Source organism: Chiloscyllium punctatum, chromosome 21 (genome assembly GCF_047496795.1).
Source record: "Chiloscyllium punctatum isolate Juve2018m chromosome 21, sChiPun1.3, whole genome shotgun sequence".
Taxonomy (NCBI): Eukaryota; Metazoa; Chordata; class Chondrichthyes; order Orectolobiformes; family Hemiscylliidae; genus Chiloscyllium; species Chiloscyllium punctatum.
The window spans coordinates 5544864-5562867 of record NC_092759.1 but is presented as its reverse complement, the minus strand read 5'-3'; the positions used below and the strand labels follow the sequence as shown (position 1 = coordinate 5562867).

The following is an 18004-nucleotide window of genomic DNA, read 5'->3' as shown; positions in this document are numbered from 1 at the left end:
GACGCAAGCGCACTGTGAGGGGGAGAAAGGGGGTGGGGGGAGGGGTGAAGGAAGAGAGAGAGAGAGAGAGAGAGAGAGAGAGACACAGGGAGGAAAAAAAAAACCCAGCGAGTGCGCCTAAGCAGCTCCAAGGGCTGGTGATCGAGTGGAGTTGGGTTGTTGAGAGGAGGAGGGGAGGGAAGAAAAGGAAAGTGATTTTAATTTTTTTTAAAAGTGGGTGAGGGGCATTTCGAATCGAAGAGGTGGTGGGAGGGAAGGAAGGAGAGAGGGGAGGGGGAGGTAAAGCAACCGTGTGACTTCCACCGAATGAATAAGCACGGTTCGTCGTTTGCGGATATATTTCCGCTTTAAGTTCCACAAACTTGACAATCGAGGCTTTAAAGTTGCCATTTTTGTTGGGGGTGGGGGAAGGAAAGGGAAAGAAAATTCTCCTTCTCGCTCAGGTGGAAGACGAGGGGGGAGGGGGAGGGGAAGAAGCGGGGAGTCGATAAACAAAACCCCGGGGGGGGGAGGGGGAGGGGAGTGTAAGGTTGGGTTGAGGGGGGGGGGGTGGAGGAGGTGGTGGTGAATTGATTGTTCGCTCAGGTCCCAGAAATATGAATAATTCATTTATGTTGATGAAACGCGCTGACGTCACGGACGACGTGGGATTCCGTTAGGGGACGTAACGGCGACGTCGTGGACTGGCCTCAACCCGGGAGGGGGGAGGGGAGGCGGGGAAGTGGGACTCGCTGAGTCCCTGGTGCATGGGAGGTTACCACTGCTGGTGCTGTGCTGGGGGACTGGAGGGGGCGCTGTCACAGGAGGGAGCACCGACGGTGCCAATCCGGAGAGCCAGGGCGACCCGGACGCCAGCCACGACCCCCTGTGCCCATTAATGGCGACGTCGGTGGAGGACGATGCCGTCCGGGAGGTGACACTTCTCAAGCCCGAGTACCTGTCTGCCGTCGGCGTAGAGGATCTGTGCCATCGCCCGGGCAGGGTGCTAACGCCCGTCAGCGAGGAGGTCGCCCTGTCCCCCGGTGCCAAGGATGAGGATGAGAACACGGCGGAGCTGAGCCGGCCGAAGAACGGGCTCCAACCCTTGCAGCAGCAGCGGGCCTTCAAGCGGAGGAATAGCCTGAACGTGGGCTTCAAGCACCCTGGGTTCAAGAGGAGGCGCCGCGTCAACTCTGACTGCGACCCAGTGCTGCCCAGCAACTTCCTGCTGGGTGGCAACATCTTCGACCCGCTCAACCTCAACAGCCTGCTGGACGAGGACGTCAACAAGGCTCTCAATGCCGAGACCCCCAAGTCCTCGCCTCTGCCCAGCCGCAACCGTGACCCGGTGGAGATCCTCATCCCCAAGGACATCACCGACCCACTCAACCTCAACAACGACTCCGAGGTCCTGCCATCGCCCCTGAAGCTGGGCCGCAAGAGGCGACACCGGCATTACCACCACCCGCCTGGCCAGCCGCCTCAGTCTGCCGAACCAGCGGAGAGGAGCCAGGTTCCCCCGCTCGATCCCAGCGCCCGGGATTGCCCCGTGGGCCAGAACTTGGCAGCTGCGAACGCGGGGCCGGGCAACTCTGAAGTACCGGCTGAGTCGGAGGGCCCCCAGCCCTATGAGCTCAACACCGTCATCAACTGCAGGGATGAGATTGTGTCGCCCGTCCTTCACGGCTCTGAGCAAGCTCCGACCGGAACCCGGCATCGCAAGCGGCGCCGGACTACCAGCAAGTCCGAGATGGGCAAGGTCCCTGCCGGCTCGGAGGAAGAGCCCAGGCTGCCAAGTGCTGAGGCCAAGAAATCGACGGCAGATAAGACGAAGGGCAAGTCGTCTCACCACCACCATCACCAACACCAGCAGCATAGCCTCCAGCGCCACTCCAGCCTGTACCGTGACGGCAAGGCCCAGCCCAACTTCCAGATCAAACATAAGCGGTTCCAATACGGCAACTACACCAAGTACTACGGCTACCGCAACCCCGGGCGCTGCGAGGACCCTCGGCTCGGCTTCTTCAAGCCTGAGTGGTTTCGAGGCAAGGACATCCTGGACCTGGGCTGCAACGTGGGCCACCTAACCCTCAGCATCGCCAAAGACTTGAAGCCCTCACGCATTGTGGGCATCGACATTGACGGTGGCCTTGTCCACACGGCCCGACAGAACATCCGCCATTTCCTGTCGCAGGATGTGCTGCCGTCGCAGGGCGACGGGCAGGTGAAGAGGTGTTTCCCGCTGTCGCTGACCAAATGCAAGGGCCCGATCGTAGCCCCACCTGTGACTGTGGATCACTGTGTGACCGAGTTCCCCAATAACGTCACCTTCATCCAGGTGAGTGCATCTGGTAAGCTTTTTGTGGGGGAGGGAGGTTCACCTCAGCAACTGGTGAATAAGTAAAATATTTGGTATTGCAAAAAATCCCAGATGACGTCTTTTGAACCAAGCCACTTGGATGGGGGGGGGCCCACCACTCAAACTCCATCCAGGTCAACAGTGGGTGGTTTCTTTTACAAGATGGACAGTCACTTTGTGTTCTGTGGAAATTTGATTTTTCACAGGGTAATCTTGACAGTGAATACATTCCTGCAGCCCAGGTACTCAACAGGTAGGACATGTAAACAACCTTTTTTATTCTCACTGCGGATGTTAAGACTTGAGTGCATTCTAGGTTGTGTAACCTCGCCCAGGGGGCACTCCAAACGAAGAGGGTTTTAAAAATATTTCTCATTGCCCTGAAATGTGAGGTGGCTACACGGCCGTTTCATGCCTTCAGAATGATTGTCTGAGTTCCTGTGAAACCGTATGTATCAGCGGGTTTTTGAGTCAGTTTTAAAATGGTGCTTCTAGCAAATCCATGCATAACATGAATTTATGTTCCACTTTTCATTTGACCATGTGCCTTATCAAGTTTTCATGTCTGTTAGCCAGCTGTTCAGCTTTTCTGATTGGAAATGGTGGTTGTACATGCCTTGCTTACAGTGTAGTTGTTGAGATTGGGGCTGCGGCCTATTCCTGTCCTGTTCTTTCCCCTCTGTATGGTGAGATTTCCTTGCACTGAAAGTCCTGTCACTCAACAGGATGCATGAAGTTTCTAGTTTGCCCACTAGGAGGTGCCCCGTGTACTGAGTAATTGATTGTTTCTCCAGCTTTCGGTTCTGACCTCTGGGGCTGAATTGATGAGCTTTTCCAGCATCTAAAGTTAAACTTATCCACCAGCCCACCTTCACTCCTTTTGGGGAAGTAAAGTTAACGGCTCGAGATAATGCAAACCATGTAGTTTAATTTTCAAACTCCAATTCCTGGTGCCTCCTGCAAACAATGATCTAACAGTGAGCTGCAAAAGCTGCTTGCAGTGTGTACAGATTCAAAATGTTCAGGAAAATCCTACAGAATAGCATCCCACTCAATTCAAAATCGATTGGTCCAATGGATGCAAATTTCAGTTCAGCAAACCTTGTATTAACTGGCATGTATGGGACCAGGCGTGGGCCTGTTGATCAAATGTTCCAGATAATCCAGACGTCCACATGATCAATGTGAAAACACGCATTAAATAACAAACTTAATGCAGGGGATATACACACAACTGCTTTACTTTACTCACAACATAAATCACTTGAATAATAATGCATCTTCGCATTAAATAAATCTTAACGGCACAGAGCCTTCTCATTCACATCCTCAACTGACTACTCTGAAGTCATGAAAATACAGTAATTTCACATTATTTGAGGTATATAATTTTTGCTGGTTTATCGAGAGTGCTGGTTCATAAATTGTCAGTGAAAACAGAGTTTGCTGTATTTGGAGATGACGACACCCTCCCCCTGAGAGCTTGTGATGCTGGGAGGTCTGTTCTCAGCACTCATTTGGGTGAAATTGTGGTGGTTTGCTGCTTGTTGTGTCCTGTTGCTTATGCCCGATGCATCTTAAAAGTTTTACCACCTCCAAGGAGTGCAGTCACATTGTGGTTATGTTGCTGGACTAGTTATCTGACGGCAGCTTCAAATCCTAAACCAGGGAATTTCGATTTAGTTGATTAAACAAAATTTGGAATGAAAAAACTAGGAGTGACCATTGTGACAATGGTAATATTTGATTATCCTAAAACCCAATCTGATTCACTAATTCCTTTTTAGCGAAGGAAGTTTGCTGTTTTACTTCGTCTAGTCTAACCTAGCCCAAATGTGGCTAGAGGAAGGATGTTGTGAAACATGAATGGGTTCAGAAAAGATTTATAATGATGTTGTCAGGAATGGACGGTTTGAGCTATAGGTAGGGGCTGAATAAGCTGGTGTGTTGGAGGCTGAGGAATGACTGTATAGAGGTTGATAAAATCATGAGTGATATGGACAGGATGAATAGCTAAGGTCTTTCTCCCAGGGTAGGGGAGTCCAAAAGTAGAGGGCATAGGTTTAAGGTGAGAGGGGGAAGATTTAAAAGGGACCTAAGAGGCAGTCTTTTCACGCAGAGGGTGGTATAAGGAATGAGGTGAAAAAGGAAATGGTTGAGACGGGTACAGTGATAACATTGAAAAGACATTTGGACAGTATATGGAAAGGGAAAGTTTAGAGGGATATGAGCCAAATGCAGTCAGTTTGGGAAATCTGGTCAGCGTGGATCAGTTGGATTGAAGGGTGTTGTACAGCTCTGACTGCAGACCCAAAGTAATGTAGCTTCCTGAAATTGCTGATTGAGACGTCAGTTGTGTTTTAGAAAGGAGCTCACCACCAACTCTTCGAGCAACGGAATGGGCAGAAATATTTGCCCCTATCCTGTGAACAAATTGTCTTTACGGTGCTTTGAGACCTGATTGCTTTAGGATGTTGCTTTAAGACTGAGAGGCTCCACCTAGGACTGGCCTTCTGCATATTTATGATAAGCAGCCCACATCTATTGCCGTGCATGTTTGTTGCTTCATTGTACGTATTTACCATGAGCATTAATTACAATCACCTTCCAGTAGACCATTTCAAATCATTCTTTTTTTAAACCTATCCATTCAGTTGTTTGCAGTGCAGCAGATGGTTGCCTCTGAGTTCAGTTCAAGGCTGCATGGTCCAGTTTTAATTTGGGAGATCGGCTCAAGCAGACAGTTTGATCTGGAGTGAGTTGCTTTAATCCTCAAACACCTTTTTTGAGCAAGAGGATGTTTGGTATGGAGGTACTGTGAAAGCTCTGCTACTGTCTTTCCCACTTTTACAGAGGGTTTGGTAGCAGTGACTTTGAAGGGTAGGGCTGGGGGAGAAAGGAGATTGAAAACAGAAAAAAGGATGGAGAGGAGTTTATTCAAATGTGAACTTTGGCACCCGACAGATTTTTGTTCCTGCACGGGATGTGGACCTTACTGGCAAGGCCAGCAATTGTCACCCATTCCTAATTACCCTTGAATAGAGTGCCTTGCTAGGCCATTTCAGAGGACAGTAAATAATCGGGTGTAGGCCAAATGGAGTAAGGATGACCAGGCAGAGAGTATAATGAACCAGGTGTATTTTCTAATACCATTCGCACGTTTTGCTGCTATCGTAAGACTTTTTAAAAAAAAGTTCCATGTATTGTTGATTTCATGTTTGAACCATCTCTCACATTTGGCTTCAAACCAATGTGTCCAGCGTATTAGCCTGGAACTGTAGATTACCAGTCCAGTGACATTTCCACAATGCCACTTCAGGCCTGCACACCCACTGTTTATCGTCCCTTCTTTCTGCTGGATCTGGGGAAGCAATGCATTGACCGGAGGAAGCAAGAGGCTGTCCTACCTGTCCACCCTGTTTGTATTCATCATGGCTAATTAGCTACCTCTTATTATGGAGTGTCTGGTAAGGATGTCGGAATTGGAACGCCTGCTTAAAGGTTAATGAAAGGATTATTGGGTTCCAGCTAGGTTGGGTATATGTGGGGACCAAGGTAGCTATTGGGATGCAGTGATAGCATCAGCAGGTTAGAGTTCCAGAATAGAGTCCCACCTACCTGGGACATGTGCTAAAACATCTCTGAACAGATTGCTTACTTGTTCTCCATATAATTATTTTAACAAGTGTGGTGGAGTTTTCCGATGGGAGAGTTGAAGTAATGTGACTAGAAGTATATATTCCTAGATTTGTATAATCAATGTTGAAAATACTACTTTTCCCCCCATTGTCCTTTATGACATCAGTATCCAAAGACCTATGAATCTTTGTGTTTGTACCTGCTCACTGACTGAGCCTCTTCCACCCTTGGGTGCAGAATTTCCTTAGTGTTACGTTGTGGAAGAAGGAGGGCAGTGAATGGAGTAACTGTGGAAGATAAGGTACCTTACAAATTGGCGATCTCATTTGCAGTTAAAGCCAGAGTTGCTGAACAGTTTTCAGTGGTTCTCTATTTCTGGCACACACAGACAGTTATGATTGGGACCACCTTGTGAGTAACTGTGCAGATTCATGTAGCTCAGTTTGGAACTAGAAACTCAGTCATTGACAAGTGAGAACCAACTTCAGCAAATTTCAGTGGATGGTGCGCCCTTGGTCCTGACCTATTGGCCTGGGACTTAGTAGTGAATCATGGGATTTTGCCACTCCCACCTGTATTGTTATTTTTCAGCTTGATCCTCCCCTCTCCAATTTTGTGTCTGCTTTCTAAACTCTAATTTCATGTACTTTGTACTCTTCCTGAAGCTGGGCTTCAGCTCTGCCCTAACTGGATGGGACTTGCCTTTTCATACAGTCATCCCTCAGGCAATCTGAAGTTTTAATATGTACAGATTATTGCAGATGATGCGATCGATAAGTTTGTCATCTGAAGTTGTACTTGGACAGTGGGAGAAAGTGAGGACTACAGATGTTGGAGATCAGATCGAGAGTGTGTTGCAGAAAAGCGCAGCAGGTCAGGCAGCATCTGAGCAGCAGGAGAATTGACGTTTTGGGCTTAAACCCTTCATCAGGAATTCCTGATGAAGGGCTTATGCCCAAAACATCAATTCTCCTGCTCCTCGGATGCTGCCTGACCAGTTGTGTTTATCCAGTGCCATGCTCTCGACTCTGTGCTTGCTTCATGCCTCACTACGTGTTAGACATCCCAGACCCAGCTTCAATTGTTGGCAGATACAGCAGCTGAAGTTTTCCTGCCAACAGCAGTGGGATGAGAGGCTGCTTGGTCTGTTGGTGATTGCAAGGGTCAATGAGTGTTGACAAGAGCACGAGGATGCCCTCTGCTCTTTAATTGGACCCTGGGATCTTTTAATGTGCACTGTAATGAGATGGGGCATGAGTTTTCAACAAGAACAGAGCATACCTTTAGTAGTAGTGCGCCACTGCCAAGTTATAGATTCAATGATGAAATGCATCTTGACCCACCACCTTCAAACTGTGCACAGTGATAACAATTTGTCCAAGCTGACAGGCAATGTATCTTTTTGGAGCTATGACTGAATTTATCTTAATTTGCCGTTCATATTTTGCAGCAGGGGCTATCAGATGAGTGTGTGCAAAACCAAACTAATTCCTAGTCCAAGGAGTGCTGAAGACAGAATTCTAGCAATCAATCCTACTCCAGCCTCCTGCCTGAGGGCCAATAGATGCGGATCAAATCCAAGTCATTCCTTGTTTCTGTGGCAAGTAGATACTACTTTCAGCCACTGAAACAATTGGAAGTCTTTGGCCCTGCTGTGAAACTGATTCTGGGTTTCTCAAATTGCCTTCAGGCTGTGATTCCAGGCAGAGATCCAATGGCATATTCAGCCCCTACACGAGATAAATTGTGGGCCGAAGAGCCCATTCCTCTGCTGTCCTGTTCTCATCTCGCTGAGTGGAGTGCAAACCTTTTAGTCTGTGTGTTATGTTTCTTTGGCTGCTGATTTCAGCTGTGTTTGAGTCTAGGGTATTTCAATTTTTTTTAATACTCTCTCTCTCTTCCTTTTCCTGACAGGGAAACTACGTGCTGGAGAAGGACGAATTGCTGGAGACACAGAGGCCAGAGTACGATGTCATTCTGTGCCTAAGTTTGACAAAATGGATTCATCTCAACTGGGGCGACGAGGGGCTCAAACGGATGTTCAAACGCATTTACAGGCATCTGCGGCCTGGTGGCATTTTCATCCTGGAGCCGCAGCCCTGGTCGTCTTATGGGAAGCGGCGGAAAATTACGGTGAGGTTTTTTTTTGAAAAAGCATAATTGTTTGCAGCATTTTGGCACTGCTGACTGCGTTCAATGTCTATTGCCCGTTTCTGATTATCCATCAGAAAATGTTGGTGAATCACAGCCATCCGTGTAAGTACAACCTCCATGTGGTCGAGCGGAGAGTTCTAGGATCCAGTGAAAAACAGTGATATAATTGTTTGCAAGCGGCTTGGAGTGGGTGGAGCTTACTGGTGGTAGGGGGTTTTCCTGTATGTCTGCTACCCTTCTAGGTGCTAGTGGACATTGATTTGGAAGATTTTGTCGTGAGAGGGGGCTGTACTTTTGTCTACACATCTTCAGGAAATATTGTGACAAGGAGGATTATAAAAAAAGGTTTACACTTGCAGCAACTGTCTGCCACGCCTGTAAGTATATCATCTGTACATGAGAAACCTTTGGAATGAAAAAGTCAGCAAATTTCCATGTATCACCTTGTGGCTCAACTATACAGAGCAATGGTTTCCCTCAACTTTGGTCACTTGGTATGCTTCTGTTGGAAATGGCGTTGCTAGTTAGAGTGGGGATGAACAATCAGGATTGTTGTTCCCTGTTTAGTTTTGGACATTGAGAGTGGATTCTCAGCTGTGATAGTGTCTCCTGTTCCAATGTCCAAGCCATTGCCTGGAGAATGTGAAAGAGTGTTGGAAAGCCATAGCTGCTGACTGACCCCTATCCCAGCCAGAGACGACAGCAGTCAGGAAACAGGGCCACCATCAGGGCAGGGAGGGTTCTTGTCCACTTGAACATGTTGTTTAAGGTTATGTAATCTTCATTGTCCTTAACAATGGACAACAGGCGACCATGTAAATTTAAATCCAAATTGGTGGACTGAGAGCGTGGATCTTGCAACTGCTCCTGAGATTCTGGCTTATTTCTAGATTTGTTATAGTTGTGACATTTCGGTAGTGTAAGAAATTTTTTCTGATTTATTTTTGATTATAAGTACATGAATAAGAAATGTTTGGAGGGCTATGGGCCAAGTGCAGGCAGGCTGAGACTAGTTTAGTTTGGGTTTATGGTTGGCATGGACTAGTTGGACCGAAGGGTCTCTTTGCGTGCTGTATGACTGTGATTCCTATAATTGTTTATGAGGGCACCCTCTGAAATTGAACTGCTCCCACATGTTGTGAAATCATCTTTACATTTGTGGACTTGATCAGGAACCAGATGAGAGAGTCTTGAATTACTTGAGTCATTCCTATTTGAGCTGTATTGCAACTGTTATAACTAGGTTAATCTGTACAATATCCAGGCTTGGACTGTCAAGTGGCAACTAGCATTTGCGCCACATAACTATCAGGCTATGACCATCACTAATAAGAGACAATCTATCCAACACCCCTTGACATTCAGTGGTGTTACCACCACTGAATCCCCCACTATCAACATCCTGGGGGTTATCATTGACCAGAAACTCAACTGGACTCACCACATAAATAGTGTAGCTACAAGAGCAGGTCAGAGGCTAGGAATACTGTGGTGGGTAACTCCCCTCCTGACTCCCCAAAGCCTTTCCACCATCTACAAGGCACAAATCAGGAGTGTGATGGAATGCTCCCTACTTGCCTGGGTGAGTGCAGCCCCAAGAACACTCAAGAATAAAGCTTGATTGGCACCACGTCCACTCCCTCCACCACCGACACTTAGTACACATTGCTGCTACTATCTACAAGATACACTGCAGAAATTCAGCAAAGATTCTCAGACAGCATCTTCCAAATCCATGATCGATTTCATCTAGAAGGACAAGGTTAGCAGATATATGGGAACACCATCACTACCCTCCAAGACACTCGTCATCCTGACTTGGAAATGTATCGCCGTATCTTTTGCTGTCGCTGGATCAAAATCCTGGAATTCTTTTCCTAATGGTATTGTGGGCCATCCCAGAGCAGGTGGACTGTAGTGATCAAGAAGGCAGATCACTACCACCTTCTCCAAGGGCAGCTCAGGATTGGCAATAAATGCTGGGCCCAGCCAGCAATGCCCACAGCCTACAAATGAATAAAGGAAAAAATATGTCCGAGCTCCACTGCTAGCTTGAAACTTGTGATCCCGTTTAGGGTCCCAACCCTATTTTGGGATGTCCTGCACTAAATTTCGGTTCCATCAATTAAGTTTGGATTTCACACTGCCTCAGTCCCAGATCCTGGGTGCTCCTGCACTGAGATCTCACTTGTATATTTATAGTCTGAGATTTTGAGAGAGTTCACACCACCTGAGAGTTGATCCTGCTTCACCAGGTAAAGACGAATAGATTCAGGACTGAATTCCAATAGAATGTTGTTATTGCTGTTTCACAAGATCTGTCAATTTCAAGTGTTAAAGGTTATGCCGAGTAATAAAATTATTCATTTCAGTTGATTCTTGTTGCCCTTCTAAAAGATCTGTTTGTGTTTTCCCAGGAGACAATCTACAAGAACTACTATAAGATTATCTTTAAACCGGATCAGTTTACGTCTTATCTGTTGTCCCCAGAGGTTGGGTTTTCCAGTTACGAACTGGTGGGAACACCTCAAAGCACATCTAAAGGTAAGGGATGTATTTAAAGGCCACATGGCTTCAGCGCTGCTTATTGGAACTCTGCAATTTAGATTTCTGCTGCAGCTGAAGCAGCTTTTCGATGATGCAGGCACACACTAGAATGTGTTCGTGCTATCATTTTAGAAAGAAATGGGTTGAATGGCAGCCTACTGTGTTGAGATTCTGATCGTACAAAATTGGAAACCAGAGAGAAGACCATAACAGGTGAGAAGACAGAGACCATGGGGTGGCACAATGGCTCAGTAGTTAGCATTGCTGTCTCTCAGCGCCAGGGACCCGGTTCCATTCCACCCTCTGGCGAGTGTCTGGATGGAGTTTACACGTTCTCCCTGTGTCTGTGTGGGTTTCCTCCAGGTGCTCTGGTTTCGTCCCACAGTCCGAAGATGTGCAAGTTGGGGTGGACTGGCCATGCTAAGTCGTCCTGTAATGTCCTGGGATGTGCAGGTTAGGTGGGTTAGCCATGGGAAATGCAGGGATAGAGTAGGTAGGTGGGCAAGTTTGGGTAGGGTGTTCTTTGGTGGGTCAGTGTGGGCTCGATGGGCCGAATGGTCTGCTTCCACATTGTAGGGATTCTATACATTGATACAAATACTCATTGGGTTAGGCAGTGTAGTAAAGTGAGAAACTGGGGTTAATTTTTCAGGTCAAAATTACTTCTGATGAAAGGCTCATTGATTTCTAACATTAATTCTCTGTCCAATGATGTCTGACCTGCTGAATATTTTTCGCATCTGCTGTTAGCATTCATAGTCGTAGAGTCATAGAGATGTACAGCACGGAAACAGACCCAACGATCCAACCCAATCTAGTCCCACCTGGCCCATATCATTCCAAACCCTTCCTATTCATGTACCCATCTAGATGGCTTTAAATGTTGCAATTGTACTAACTTCCACCACTTCCTCTGGCAGCTCATTCCATACATGTACCACCCTCTGTGAAAAAGTTGCCCCTTCAGTCTTTTATATTTTTTCCCCTCTCACCTTAAACCTATGCCCTCTAGTTCTGGACTCCCCCACCCCAGGGAAAAGACTTTGTTTATTTACCCTATCCATGCCCCTCATGATTTTATAATCCTCTATAAGGTCACCCCTCAACCTCCGACACACCAGGGAAAATAGCCCCAGCCTATTCAACCTCTCCCTGTAGCTCAAATCCTCCAGCCCTGGCAATATCCTTGTAAATCTTTTCTGACCCCTTTCAAGTTTCACAACATCTTTCCGATAGGAAGGAGACCAGAAGTGCCTGCAATATTCCAACAGTGGCCTAACCAATGTCCTGAACAGCCGCAAAATGACCTCCCAACTCCTATATTGGATGCATTGACCAATAAAGACAAGTTTACTAAATGCCTTCTTCACTGTCCTATCTACCTGCAACTCCACTTTGAAGGAGCTATGAACCTGCACTCCAAGGTCTCTTTGTTCAGCAACACTCCCTAGGACCTTACCATTAAGTGTATAAGTCCTGCTAAGATTTGCTTTCCCAAAATGCAGTACCTCACATTTATCTAAATTAAAGTCCATCTGCCACTTCTCAGCCCATTAGCCCATCTGGTCAAGATCCTGTTGTAATCTGAGGTAACCCACTTCACTGTCCACTAGACCTCCAATTTTGGTGTCATCTGCAAACTTACTAACTATACCTCCTATGCTCACATCCAAGTGATTTATATAAATGATAAAGTAGTGGACCAGCACCAATCCTTGTTGCACTCCACTGGTCACAGGCCTCCAGTCTGAAAAACAACCATCCAACACCACCCTCTGTCTTCTACATATGAGCCAGTTCTGTATCCAAATGGCTAGTTCTCCCTGTATTCCGTGAGATCTAATCTTGCTGACCGGTCTTCCATGGGGAACCTTGTTTGAACGCTTTACTGAAGTCCATATCGATCATGTCCACCACTCTGCCCTCATCAATCCACTTGGTTACTACTTCAAAAAAACTCACTGAAGTTAGTGAGACACAATTTCCTGCTCACAAAGCCATGTTGACTCTAACTAGTCCTTGTTTTTCCGAATACATGTAAATCCCGTCCCTCAGGATTCCCTCCAACAACTTGTCCACCACTGATGTCCAGTAACTTTATTGTTATGCAATTGTTGCCAAACTGGAGTGGGTTTAAAGAGGAATAAATAAAGGAATGTTACGATTTGGTTTGTCTTCCCTGAACAGATGCTGACGTTATCTATTTTAGATTTCGTTCTTTTGATTCACCTGAATGTTGCAACTAAGCAGCTGTTTTTCTCCACAGGGTTCCAGCGGCCGGTTTACCTCTTTCACAAAGGGTCATCCATCTAGTGCGAACTAAGACTTCCAAAGCCAGCTCCTGGCTGCTATTTCAGTTTCTTTTGTCCATCAATGGCTCTTTCCCGACCATCTCCTCTCTCTTGTCGAAGCCAGTGGAAGACCCTGCATGGGACACGTGGTCTATCGTCATGAGCATTGCCTTTTTTTTTTCTGTTTGTTTTAAATTGACAAGCTGTTAATCTCGATCTGCTTCACATAAAAGCCTCAATGAATGTATAAAGAGAAAGGAAACGCATACTAGGGTTACAAAAAAAAACTGCATTTGCTGGCTTCAGGCACCTCTTGGGTGGGGAAGGGAGCACGTGACTTATTTTAGAAAGTGTAACTTCTGCTCTTGAATTCACAGTGCGCCAACACTGTCAGCATTGCCTCCAGGAGAGTTTCAGCCCCTTTTTCTGACAAAGCCCCATTGTTTGGTTATGTGAGAGTGCACGGATTTCTTGTGGAGTGGCAGGGGGAGGAATATCTATTAAACACTGAGACATCACAGATTAAACTATCACAATGACCCTATGTACTGTTGCATTGTTTTAATATCATATCCTTCAGTGCGTCAGCCACTCGTCCATAGGGCATTTGCCACTTCTCTCTCTTCACCCAAGTATTCACCAAAAATGAAAGTTTTGCTGGACATTATAAACCAGCCAAACCATGAAACCAGTTGGGTTTGTAGATGCAACTAAAATCATCCATTGTTATTCTGTTAGAATGATTGGCCATGAATTTGGCCATGGTCATGTTGAGCTGTGTGCAGACCCTTGCTATGTGGTGGTGACCATTTCCATTGCCCTGGTTGGTATGAGCACAGGATGTGAGCAATGTTGAGTTTGAGATTGATCCAAAACTTTATGGCCAGTGGTTTGGAATAGTCACTTGTAACTTAATTCTAACAGTTGCCGCAGTTGGTACTGCTACATCTTTTTGTCTTTTTTCCCCCCTGCCTCAAACCAGGCAGATGCGATTTTCAGCTGTTCCAGCTTGCAAATCCCTCAGTGGTGGTGAGGAAGGTGATTTTTGTTTTCTCATCTCTCTTTGTCATCTTTATGTCCAAAAACTCAAATGTTACATTTACCCTTTTTTTTTCCTCAGTAAACCTGAGCTGGGTTATTGAAACCCTGTACGTGCAGCGCTAAGACTTAGGTAAAAGTGAGCAGCATGTGCGATAGCAACAAGTATTAGAGTGGGGTTAAGAGGTCTGAGCACTGTAGTCAGGACTTGCTTTGAAATGCTTACCTATAAGCGCTGTGTGCTTCAGCAAGCTCTGGTTTGCATTTCTCCCCCAGATTGTAACTATCAAGTCAGCAGAACCAAGTGGAATTATTTTAATGTGAAACGCCTGTCATTTTTCCCTTATCCCTCCCACACGCACGTTTGTTCGAATCTTTCAGGCCAGCATTTGGTCTGATCAACTAATCAGCTAATAGAGTGGGATGATAGTCCTAGATGTGACTAGTGACTTTTTCAATAAATAAACTCCTCAGATTTTGACACGTTTGTGTGTATGTGTGTGAGAGAGAGAGAATGAGTAACAATGAGATTTGATAACAAATGAAACATTTGGAGATTACTTCGTTTTAAAGTAAGAACTCTTGAAAAATATTAATTGTAAGAACATGATGCAGCAATTGTGGGTGGGGTGGGGGGGGGGGGGGGAGGGGAGGTGTACTGCACCTTTTTAGGTTCTGCCATTCTGTAAAATTCCTGAAGGTCAACTACTTAGAAATGGCTCCAAACCTCATGCACGTGTGTGTGTGTGTGTGTGCGTGCGCGTGTGTCTGTCTGTCTGTATATATACTGGAGTAGTTTTAACTGCTCAAAAACCCTTTCACTCCTTGCGCTGACCCCCCCTCCACCATCCCCAAAAAGAAATTTTGTAAACAGGCGCTAATCTATGAAGGTACAGAATAAAGTGCATGTTAGCATACCCCCCCCCCCCCCCTCATCTGGACCAATGAGCTAGACTTGATGAGTTGGATCCATGCAGTAACCCTTTGCCATGCATTTGTTGCTATGCACTGTAAATATTCCTGCAGTACAGTACGGAAATGATGCTTTTGTAATTTTCTTTCTAAGGTTAAGAGGTTTCCTGACTTCATTCAGTGCTTTGTTTCAACATCCATAACCTTCTGACTGCTGTCATCCTAACCCACTTTTCATCTTGGCTCTCCTGTGTTCCTGTTGAAAAGGCCATTGTGCTGGTTATTTTCTTAAACATTTTTTTTCGTGGGATGGGTTGGGGGTGGGTTTGAGAATGGGGTAGATCCAGTGCTTTATGTTAAAATAAGGGTTTTTTTTTCTGCTGTTGGGGAGGGAAAAAGGGGTGGAATAAAGCTCATGGCCTTGCCAGTGTTTTGGGTCTGCGCAGACCCTGGGATCCAAGGAGAGTTAAACATTCTGTTGTGCTTTTTACAAAGAATTTTTATTTTTGTTTCCACTTCTCATTGACAGACCAGTTCAAACCTTGGGCCAGAGCTGCATGTGTGTTAGGTAAACGTTGTTTCACTGTTATCTTCTAACAGTGACCTTCTGTCCATTTTGGTGCATTCTAGAATCCACCTACTAGACAACCTATTGGTGAGGTTCAGGGGGTGGTGAGGTTCCGTCACCATCCCTTATTTGACCCATTGGTTCAAAGGATCAGTATTAAACGCAAAGGGATAGATCTGCGGGAAGTTCGATTCTGATCTGGAGCTCTCAGCACAGTTTGCCAATCGTTACTGGCTGGGATTGATTAGGTAGGGAATCTGAGAATTCTGGACTTGAGTCAAACCAGAGGCATGTTTTGTGTGTCAATTTTATCACAATTGTTGACAGGCACTTAATTATTTTTCTGGATTAGAACTCCCTTGGCAAAGATCACCCCAAGAATTCACCCCTAGCTCACTTGCTGACAATATTTCTTTTTTCTTGGAATTTGTCTAATGGCTGTTCAAGTTGGGCATTTTAGAGCACGTTCTTTCTTAATCTGGGTTTGAAGTGTATGGACTTCAAGGAGTCTTATTCCTTTATTTTAAAAGGAGCAAGTTTTACGTGCACATTGAATTTGCCTTTTCTTTTCGGATTAAGGCACTTCCTGAATATGTACCTAGCAGCACCGAACCTTTTCCTTCAAGAATGCATCCAGTCACATTGGCCCTAAGCTGCCTGTAATGAACTTCCAACCTCCCCATTCTCCCACTGTTCATTTGCAATGTCCAGTGGCTGAATAGCGTGTACAAACCTGTGTAGGTGTCTCATTTCGAGCTGATTACAGTCACTATTTTGTCTCTCTGCTCCTGCCCCCACCCCTGTGATTTCTCTGCCTTTTTCCAATATCTCTTACAGGCTTAGCCAATCCCTCTTCCAATGAGCAACTGCAATGAAAGGTCCTCCTGAGGAGGAACTCCTGTGGCTGCCTTAACACCTGGAGTGCAGCAAACTATATTGGCGTGAGCAGGTTTAGCGGCAGTCTCAGCCCATTGGTACTTGCACTGGTCTCTCAATTTGTCTTTAGTTTTTAATTAAGCCATGGCTTGTAAACGAGGTGCTTTCTCCAACTATTTACCAGCTCCGTACAGGAACTTATTTCTTCAGTGTGATAAACTGTATCTTTGACAACTGGTTCGCTGCAGCTTCCAAACAGGGAGGGGAGGGTGGGGAAGGCAACTGTATGTACATGTCTGCATTACAGGGGGTGGTTAAGTGCAAATAAACTTGAGATTCTAGATTTTTAAGAAAAAAAAAGTAAATAAAATGTTGTCTTTGATAAAAAGTTTCAGGAAAAAAATTGTCATTTGTGAATTTTTGTAAAAAAAGATAAAACCAAATGCTGCAAAAATCCAATGTCAAACATACATCAAGTGTCATTACAATAAAGGAATACAAAGTGTTAAACTGGCTGCTGTCTTTTGTTTTCACATTAACTTGTCGCTTGTATGTTACAACTGTGTTCCTATCCTAACAAACCTCCTGAATTGTGGAGCAAACTTGAGGGCCTGTTGATGTTCTAGCCTTTGGTTACCAAGTATACCTTTGCTGTTCTACTTGTTCACCACCATCAGCCAGCTGTGGGGGTGGTTATTATAACTGGAACCTTTGGCTGGAGTTTGAGGGCAGATTCAGTAGGTTATACCAATAATCCATTGTAAAATGTAGAAGAATAAGAGGTGATATAATTGAGAACTCCATGAAGGCTGGTATCCCACCACCTAGTTCCATGTGCATTTGTTTGACACTGACCCAGCTCCGAGAGTGAGCAGAATCCCAGTTTATATTATCATTGGTTGTTATGGAAAACCAATGGCTCAATAATGTCCTTTTGGAAAGGAAATCCAGGCAGATTTTTCTTAATTTATAGTTAAGATGGGACTTGAACCAGTGTCACCAGTGAATCAACCTGTCTGAATACTAAACCTGTAACATTACCACTATACCACTGTCCTCCCTCTCTGTTTATACTTTTTTATTTTATTGAACAGAAGAGTTTACAAAACAATTAACATTTAACAGCTGTATACAGAGAAACAGCAATTTTACGAGGGAGAGGAGCAGCAAAGCCAAACTCCAAACCCCACCGTTCAACCAATTTTCAGGGAAATTAGGTCAAACCTCAAATCCCACTTTCAGTCATCACAAAAACAATGTGACAAATACAAGAAAGTCCAATTAGATAAGAAACAGTGTATATAGAATACAGAACCCCCCCCCCCCACCCCCAGCAAGCTTCCTGTCCATCCCTCCCACCTTCTCTCCTGTTTGTCTCTGTAAGCTAGGGCTCCCTAATTGGACTAGGTCAACAACCACAGTCAGGGAACTCATATTCTGAGGTCCACCTGGTTGACATTGATTCAATCACTGCATCCCTGGTGTGAGACACAGGTCTGTTCCTTTTCCAGTTCCTTCTCAGGCATTTTTTTTTGCACCAGTCCCGGTTCCTCTGACTTTGCCTCGGATGCTACCTTCGTGGACTGGACCAAAGCCTGCCTCTTGTGTGCGAGGAGTGACTCAGCTGAAGCTCATCTTCTG

General features: G+C 45.6%; 1 protein-coding gene across 1 annotated transcript; it reads left to right on the top strand.

Annotated features, from left to right (window-relative positions):
- The first annotated feature begins 561 nt into the window (after positions 1-561).
- Positions 562-16873, top strand: LOC140492546 (7SK snRNA methylphosphate capping enzyme-like). The gene is made up of 4 exons (XM_072591488.1): positions 562-2317; positions 7892-8110; positions 10549-10675; positions 12945-16873. The coding sequence occupies exons 1-4, from the start codon at positions 878-880 to the stop codon at positions 12989-12991; spliced, it is 1833 nt and encodes a 610-aa protein (XP_072447589.1). The 5' UTR covers positions 562-877; the 3' UTR covers positions 12992-16873.
- Positions 16874-18004: the final 1131 nt, after the last annotated feature.